The sequence below is a fragment of the Ilyonectria robusta genome (genome assembly GCF_021365365.1).
Source record: "Ilyonectria robusta strain PMI_751 chromosome Unknown BGZ61scaffold_96, whole genome shotgun sequence".
Taxonomy (NCBI): domain Eukaryota; kingdom Fungi; phylum Ascomycota; class Sordariomycetes; order Hypocreales; family Nectriaceae; genus Ilyonectria; species Ilyonectria robusta.
In genome coordinates this window covers 1-8,744 of record NW_025764530.1, presented here as the reverse complement: position 1 = coordinate 8,744, position 8,744 = coordinate 1, and the positions used below count along the sequence as shown (strand labels likewise).

At 47.2% G+C, this 8,744-nt stretch overlaps 4 protein-coding genes across 4 annotated transcripts; 2 read left to right on the top strand and 2 right to left on the bottom strand.

Annotated features, from left to right (window-relative positions):
• Positions 1-1,105: 1,105 nt before the first annotated feature.
• BGZ61DRAFT_375668 (uncharacterized protein) lies at positions 1,106-2,203 on the bottom strand (the record flags this gene model as incomplete). Its single annotated transcript, XM_046242435.1, has 2 exons — positions 1,106-1,192; positions 1,247-2,203. 2 exons carry the CDS (start codon positions 2,201-2,203, stop codon positions 1,106-1,108), a joined length of 1,044 nt encoding a protein of 347 aa, XP_046093423.1.
• A 2,143-nt stretch (positions 2,204-4,346) lies between these two features.
• On the top strand, positions 4,347-5,738 carry BGZ61DRAFT_542158 (Alpha/Beta hydrolase protein; the record flags this gene model as incomplete). The annotated part of the gene is made up of 4 exons (XM_046255145.1): positions 4,347-5,001; positions 5,056-5,245; positions 5,308-5,587; positions 5,640-5,738. 4 exons carry the CDS (start codon positions 4,347-4,349, stop codon positions 5,736-5,738), a joined length of 1,224 nt encoding a protein of 407 aa, XP_046093422.1.
• Positions 5,739-6,834: 1,096 nt separating this feature from the next.
• BGZ61DRAFT_487802 (uncharacterized protein) lies at positions 6,835-7,275 on the top strand (the record flags this gene model as incomplete). The annotated part of the gene is made up of 1 exon (XM_046250030.1): positions 6,835-7,275. One exon carries the CDS (start codon positions 6,835-6,837, stop codon positions 7,273-7,275), a length of 441 nt encoding a protein of 146 aa, XP_046093421.1.
• A 680-nt stretch (positions 7,276-7,955) lies between these two features.
• BGZ61DRAFT_487801 (pyridoxal phosphate-dependent transferase) lies at positions 7,956-8,669 on the bottom strand (the record flags this gene model as incomplete). Its single annotated transcript, XM_046250029.1, has 1 exon — positions 7,956-8,669. The coding sequence occupies one exon, from the start codon at positions 8,667-8,669 to the stop codon at positions 7,956-7,958; it is 714 nt and encodes a 237-aa protein (XP_046093420.1).
• Between the last annotated feature and the right edge of the window lie 75 nt (positions 8,670-8,744).

Genomic DNA, 8,744 nt, shown 5'->3' with positions numbered 1-8,744 from the left:
TTTTTACTATTTAAAATTATTATATAGCTTTAATTTATTAATAATATTAAATAAAGCTAAAAAAACTAAATATTATCTAAATATAAGCTTTTATTAATAGTAGCTATAATATTTATATTTTAACTAATATTATTTATATTTAAAGATTATATTTTTTATTTATAAAAATTAAGTTATAATACTTTAATAATTTTATTAAAGTAATTATATTTATTATTACATATAAAATAATAATAATAAACTTTAAAATTAAAAGTTATAAATAGATTTTTTTTATTTATATTATATAAAACTTAAAAAAAGAACTTTTTTTAAAAAAGCCTTAAATAAAATAAAATAATATAAAGCTTAGATTATCTTCTTCTATCTTGTCTAAAATCTATAGCAGTCGGGACTGGCAGGATACATACCTACATTTTTTCCTAACTAATTAGCAATGGATTACTTGGATTACCACTATAATCCAGTGGTTTAACATACGGATTAGAGTAACTTAGTATATTAACATAAGGAACTGGCTGTCGTTAGGACACCAGCCCCTTAGTTTCTAATATAACTTGGGTACCTCAATCTTATAACAGCTGTGTTTAATCTAAGGGATAAACTGAGTTAATAAAGTTTGTATTAATAGATAGGTTAGACATGTAACACTTTGCTGCGCTCAGTGTTACATCTAGTAATAGTTAATTAAAGTGATATTATAATATAGGGTAGGTCCAGGATGTGGGTGGTGTATGATTAAGTGGATTAGGACGTCGTAATAAGTAATGTAAGTTACGGTCTGGTAATAGTAGAAGAGTAGATTCAATGTAACTAAGTATGTTAACGGCTGATGGGCTATCCTTCTGCGAAAAAGCTAAATGAGTGTATGTTTACTGCGTGGGATCGCAGGTGATGCAGTGACCCGGGTCGTAGGATCAAACTGGTAATCCGGTGATCCATCGTTGATTGGTGAAAGAACAAGGTCATTGGGTGCGCTAAAAGTGGGTCCCTGAGGTCCTGCCGGTTGACCGCCTGGTCCCAACCTGGGTTGTGACAATAAGGAGGGCATCACGGTCATAGATATTGACGAGTGCATGATTGAATGAGCTCTCTGATGCTTAGATCAAGGCTGATGCTCCCCGATTAGGGGGCTCCAATTATCCCATTTGATGTATTCTTCGACAGTCGTCAAAAGATGTTCAGCGTTGATCTACGTTCTCCAGTGTTAGTTTTTTCTTTCTTGAATGGAGAGGGAATTACTAACATCCTTTGGGTGAAGCATCTCTGGGTTACTGCCGTCGTACCCGAGTTCTTCCAAGAACTCCCAGTTGTTGATCATGTGCTCCTTGGCATGCTCATCTCCTGGAATCAACTCAGCGAATTCATCCATTGTCACCTGCTTGATGCCCCCATCGCTGGCCAACTTTGTACCCAAGGTACGAGACCAAATCGCGAGGAAATCCTTATAGCTGATCATCTCGTTGTAAGCAAGCAGTCTCACCCCGGGCCGCACATCCTCGACGAGCTTCTTAACAAGCGGACCAGTGTCTCGCCGAGTCCAGACCCATGGCATCTTTTGGTGTCCGTCTCCAGTGCTGATATGATGGTAGCCGTCGGAATTAGTATCCTTCTGTAGCTCCATTGATGAGCGACGCCAGTTGTCGACGTAAAGGCCAACGTGGATAAAGCTAGCTTTGCCGCTTAACCCAGCACTAACCATGGCTGGGTTGTGGCGGACAAACTCCTCCACCGCGGCTTTACTATCGAAGTGCCAGACATGCTTGTGTTTGCCGCCTGATAGCTTCGTCGCGTCCGGCAAGCTACTATAAATAAACCGCTCCAAGGTTTTCTGTACCTCGGGTGCGGCAGCGGCGATGGCCATGTTCTTGCCGCGCTGCGTCTCCAACTCGGCACAGTACTGTTGGGCGATGATCCCGTGCTTCGCAGCCGCAGCTCTCACAACAGGGTCGTACAGAGGAGTCCAGAAATCCGTCATGGTGAAGATGGCGTGGGCACCGGCGAAGGCAGCTCGTAGAGTATCGATGTCATCCTGATCGGCTGTCACAAGCTCGACACCTCGAGCTGCCCATTCCTGAGCCGAAGACTTTGAGGGGTCCCGGGTGACAGCTCGAACTCGCCAGCTTGGGTCTAGCAAGAAGGTGTCTGCGACACTGCCACCTTGGTTGCCCGTGACGCCAACAATAACCACGAGTTTCGACATTCTGAAAGTGTAATGCAAGTAAAGATGAGCAGTGAATGCCTGATAGAGGGAATAGAAAGAAAGGATGAGAAACTGAACTTTATTTCACTACAATCCCCAAAGCGTTAGATGTAGTCAAAATCTTCGTCTTCGTAGCTGATTTTATAAGCTAAAAAAGCACAAGAGCCTGTCAGTCGAGGTTCTTAATAATTTTAAGTCGCAAGTTGCTAGCGGACTTCTCTGCTTCGTAGGCTAGAAAGTCCGCCTACGTCATACGACCGCGCCGTGAAAGCGGACTTTGTAAAAGTACGATGCATTTGTCAGCCGCAAAGCGAGTTCGAGTTCCTGCCCTGTGTGTGGCCTTTAACTATCCAGGCTAACTAACGGTCACGAATCGGACAAAGAAATACCGTAACAACTCAGTTAACTCCCCCAAGTAGCGCCTCCACTTTGTCTCCATATTTCCACTGTTAACCGCAAAAATTCGCAGAAGTATCCACAAGCAGCTGATTTCATTTGTCGCCCTATGTTTTTATGGGGGCCGCTACTTGGGCGAGATAACTGAATTTCTACGAGTACTTCCGCAAGCGAGCCCCAGCGTCACGAAGTCTAAAATCGCTCATGCAACTCTGACGACTCCGCAGCCTATCGCCTGGCCCTCCTAGCTCGTGGCATGAAATGAACAGAGTAGGAAGGTGTAAGCGCAGGATGTTCTTGTTTTGTAAGCAGCTGAGACCAAGTTCACTTATTGCACCTCTGACAGGGGTTATGTGGTTAGCCTGTGACAAGCCCGATTCTACCCACTGTACTCCGTACTCCGTACGTGTCAGAAGGTAGCGACCCAAGCAGGTAACAGCTTCTGATGACATTTCAACACGTCAAGTCAGGCTGAACGCCTGCGAAAAGGACCATCACTGCTCACCCGCAATCTCGATACGTGAGGAGAGTTACGCATGCAACTACTTACGCCACGTCTTTCTTGAGGAACGCGAATATAATCAGATGAGACTCCCTCCCGCAGATCAATATTCGGCAGTCAGGGAATTCAGAGAAGCCTCATAACCATTGTGTGACCGGCATAAGACAGTTGACGAGACACAAAGTACCCGAGAGTTTATGTAACATTAATCTCAATTTGAGTACCGCCGTCCCTTAGAATAGACGCCAAGAGAGTTAACATATCCATTCCGGCCTTAAACTATCCCCGTGGCTCGAAACGCCAGAAGGCGTTACGGCGATAGTGGTGAGACTTGGGTAACCATGTTAGGGCGGCATCTCAAGAAGCTTACAAATGCTCGGAGGAACTTTCACAATGCTTCTGGTTAAGTGTCAGGGCAGGGACGGGTCGAGAACTCTCCTAGCAGTCCCGTGGAGCATGGCAACGGTAGAATTGCTTCCCGGGTTTGTAAGCTTCGGTATCCAAACGCTCCCCGAAGAGCCGAGGGTGTTGCATCACAGCGGGGGTTGGTAGACCAAGCTAGGGGCAGACCCTTCCAGGGACAAGTTAGTTAGATCAGATCTTCGGGAGTGCAGGCTTCCCACTTGTTCGGGGTTTGTACGGTTCCCGGCTTGTGTACACGAGTCAGGCGCCTTAAGCAGACCGCCGACCGAGCGCCATGTTTATGGCTGCGGCGGACATGTCAGCTAGGTAAACTGCACCCTGCTGGTCACGGCTCCGCTGTCAGCTTTCACCTTAGATGGGTTTCTTGTCGAAAGGTAAGGTTGGGTTGTGCAGAGGTTATTGGGTTACCGCACATTGCATCTGACTGGAACCTTTGTATCGGAATTATTTATGGCTCCTCTGCTGCGGACTTTGGAAGCTGGTTTGTACGATAAAGTACGAATACGATGCGGAGTTTACCCCTGGTAGTCTTGACTCCCTTCCCGTGGCTGGCTGGAAGAGTTGATCGCGGGGTAGATACCTCCCCCTCCGATTTGATCAATAATTGCGCTTGCAGACAAGACCTTTTCCATGGTACGTGCTAGCTGGTCGCAGTTCTATTGGTCTCTCGTCCCCACCTCCACCTTCCACTAAATTCTAATCACTACCAATATATAAGTCCGAAAGATCCTCCTTCTCATTTTACATCTTTTGTTATATTACAGAGTATACCGTTTTAGTCGGCAGTTCTGGACTTTAGCCCTTCCGTGATATTTCGACACTATGGCGGCGACTGACTTTGCCACCTGTCCAGAGATTATGCCGGGACGGCCTAGGCGCTTCTTTCTTCAAATCCCAGAGCAGGACCTAACAGAATTCAGAGATCTGGTCAAACTCTCCAAGATTGGGCCAGCGACGTGGTGGAACAAGCAGAACGACCTCCAATTCGGCATTAGCCGTGAGTGGCTGGTCAAAGGAAAGGAAGCATGGCTTAATGTCTTTGACTGGCGCAAGCACGAGAAGCGTATCAATAGCTTCCCAAACTTCACGATTGATATCGACGATCCAGAAGCTGGAAGGCTTAACATCCACTTCCTTGCGCTGTTCTCCGCGAGGAATGATGCTACACCAATCATCTTCATGCACGGTTGGCCGGGCTCGTTTATCGAGTTCCTCTCGATGATGGATCTCTTGGTCAAGAGATATACGCCTGCAACGCTACCTTACCACATCATAGTTCCCTCTTTACCGGACTACGGATTCTCATCTGGTCCCAGTCACGACGTCGAACTAGATTTGGAGCAGGCCGCACGCATCATGAACCAATTGATGGTCGACCTTGGGTTTTCCAGCGGGTATGTTGCCCAAGGTGGCGATGTTGGTAGCTGGTTGGCACGACTGATGGCCTTACGATTCTCCGAATGTAAGGCGTTTCACCGTAAGTCATACTTGGGACTAGGGCAGTAAAGAGCATAGAGCTAAATCATTACAGTCAACGTTCTCAACTTAAATGCAACAGATCAAGTCAGCAGCATCGATAGTCTTCCTGTTGAAGAGCGGCAACACCTTGAACGATCAAAGGCATGGCAAAACACAAGTATGGCATATGCCATCGAACATGGTACTCGGCCTGCGACAATCGGACTCGTTCTTTCGTCGAATCCTCTTGCTACATTGGCTTGGTGAGCTTATATCGACAGTTAAGTGGTTAGCATAATTTGTACTAAACCTCCTGATAATTTAGGATTGGTGAGAAGCTCATCGATTGGGCTGACGATCAAGAACCACTCTCCCTTGATACAATCCTATTCATGGTCAGCTTTTACTGGTTTACATCTACCTTCCCCCGCAGCCTGTATCCATATAGAGCACAGGTGAATGCGCCCGGGGGACTCGAAGGCTTCCCTATCTCGAAGGAAAAGCCGCTTGGGTACTCGGCGTTTCCTTGCGAGCATTTCAGGCTGCCTAGAGTGTGGGCTGAGCAGGTTTATCCTAATCTTATGCTTTACAAGGCGCACTCCAAGGTATGCAGTCCCTTTTTGAAACACGTTCTCTCTTGTCCTGATAGGTATCCAGGGAGGACATTTCGCTGCTCTGGAGCAACCCACGGCCTTCTTGGAAGACATAGAGAAGTTTATTGGAAAGTTCAGGTCAAGTCTTACTACTAAGACTTAGAGGTGTTGTAAGGTCGAAGACCCGTCGTGGTGATGTGTCCTTGGGCTGGCTGGTCCTTGGATCGTCTAGTCTACAGGAACTGTCACATATCGGGAAATCGGATTTCAACGGTTATTGCGGAAGTGAAGCATTTACTTCATCATCATAGGTGCCAATCGCCACCTGCCTCGTCACCGGCCTCGTCACCAGCCTTGCTTTCCCTTCAATCAGGTCAATAGCTAGATAAAGCCAAAAGTCCCCGAGGCATCCGGAGCGTCTCGGCTGTCCGAGGTCATCCGAGGTCATCATCATTCTCTTCGTCTATAAGACTGACCCAAAGACCCTCATTAGAGAGGAAGAATATCAAGAGCTTCTCAAACATATGATCATTTCCATCTGCTAGATGCAACAGGAACGTTTCTCGATCTCTCGATACAATCACAACAAAAGGTTTTGAAAAAGTCCTCAGGATCATCTCCGTTTGGTCGTATCAACGATCTGTTGCTATGATCTTACGAACCAGCATCGTACAAGCTCGTCGGGGCGACCGACGGTTGCGCGACGATTTTCCGTACTGTTGGCGATCTTTGATGATGATCTTATTGGTGGGGTGTTGTCGCCCGTGCCCTTTTTCTGCTCCTGCCTCCCTGCTTCCCTTCGTCTAGCTTATGACCAATCTCGTCTTTATTTACAACCTATCAGGTAGCTTTCTACAAAGGAAAGCCTGCGCTCTGCATCGTGCCTCATCTCACCATTATCCTACCAACCGAATGATGGCATTGCACAAGGCAGTACCGAAGCCAGATCGGACAGTAGATGTAAGCGGGCATACTTGGTGACGTGGGCGGCTGTTTATCGACCCTAACAACAGGCTCGGGGTCTCGGGAATCAACTCCGTTGTAGAGTTGCTTAGTTGAAAGGCAGTCAAGACTTGGTAACTGGAGAAGTATATTTCCCATGTGGTGACGACGCTATTGTTAACAAGGCTGCGGTTCCCACTCCTTTTAACTTTATATTCTTTACCCTCCCTAACAACTAATCTACATCTATTTACCTAATCAGTCCCCTTATTAGGGACTTAATTAATCAGACGCTCTTCTGGCTCCCCTCCATCTCCATGCTGATAGCCGGAGACGCCATCTACAGCTATACCGTGTACTTGTGGCTTGCAGACCTGCTCTTACCAGCTTTAATGAAGATATGGCTTTCGACTCTAGACCTTATCGACCAGCTTGGCCCCAAGACCATCATTCCAGGCCACTCACTGACCCTCGATGTCTTTGGGCTTTCAGACGACCTGGAATACTCCAGGAGGTACATCAAGTTTTTCCAGGACGAAATCGAAGCCAAAGGCAAAGACTTCTTCACTCCCCAGGAGATCTCCGACAAGTTCAACGCCGAGTTTCCTGGTCTCGTCACTCCCAACTCTGCGACCTCGGCTACCCTTATCAATGTGACTGGCGAGGAGTTTGGTCGAGGAGGGACACGATTGGCCCGCAGCATTGATTTGACATCTTACGACGATGTCGAGCAGCTTGCGGGATGGGATCTGGATTAGAGCCTGCAAGGTAACCGAGCACGCTTCCAAAAACATACAGCTAGTTTCCGCCCTCGAGACTGGGTAGATAGACAATTCTTTCTGTACACTTAAACTTCACGTTTGAGCCTTTCTTCTTGTACTGCAGGATCGCATGTTGTCGTTAACCTTAACGATCTTCCACCGGCGCCACACATTTCGTTCTTACAGGCTTTAGTCGGAAAGACGTTAAGTTCCATATGGTAGACAGTTGAACTCGGACGTAGGCCCCAGGACGAGTTTCTCAATTCAATATCTAGGCAACAAGCGAGCGACGTGTGGGCCAAGCTGCATGGTCTGCCTCTGAAAAAGGAAGAATGGGGGGCGGGGAAGCGGGGAAGCGGGTGTTTTAACGTAAACCATTGTGGACAAAACCTTGTGGCAGGCTTGCCCGGGACAAGCTCCGAGCCTCCGATGTCTGGCCGTGAACATCCACAGGGCATCGATGTTCTCTTGTGACTGGAGCAGGAGGTTGTGCGGGGGGAGGTCGTCGCCAGGCGTCGGTTCACCCGTTCTCGAAGGTCAAAGCTTGTGGTAACTGGTCAACACGGCTGTTATTGGCTGGGCACCTCCTGGTTCTAATTAGATGATCAGCCTTCCCTCGAGTAAATCAATTTCTTTATGAAGGCTCACGTGGAGAGGGATCTATAACATCAGTGTCTTCAGATCAAATTCCTCTCAATATAATCTCCTAGCTTCTCAAGTCCATGAATAAGCACATCTGTCTCGCCAACATACCCCACTCTAACATATCCTCTAAAATCCTTGTCTCGTCCAAAACAATGAGATCCAGGGCAGAAGTATACATTTATCTTCTCAACGACGTCCTTACAGAACTCAACATCGTCTACTGGAGTCCCATTCTTGCTGAAGCGAATAAATGCCGTCGTGCCAGCCTTGGGTTCAACCCAAGAGCAAGCGGCACTATACCGCTCCACAAAGTCCTTTAAGATCCTTGCATTTGTTTGTGCTAACTTGATGTTGCGCTCCACGAGAGAAGGTTGCACCGCAGGCGACAATGCGTAACTCGCAACCTGGTCGTCTAATTGTGAGACGCAAATGGTTGTATAGTCGCGGGACGATGTCAATGCTTCCATGATGCTCTTATCTCTGCTAGCGATCCATCCGACGCGGAGGCCTGCTAATGCAAAGCCCTTGGACATAGAACCAGTTACGATTGTCCTTTCGTAGTCAAGGCACGTTGCTGGCACGGGCACCTCAACTTGACCCGAGGCTCCGCCGTGAAAAAGTGGGCGGTAAACTTCGTCCGAAAAGATGATAATGTTCTTTTCTTTTGCCATGTTGGCAATTTCCTGAAGGGTCCTTGTTGGGATGGAGATTCCAGTTGGATTGTTGGGGTTGTTGATGATAATCATCTGGCAGATACTAAGTCAGCCTGTTCAGCAAACGACCGTTCGATTAGCATACCTTGGTATTCTCCTTGATAAGTC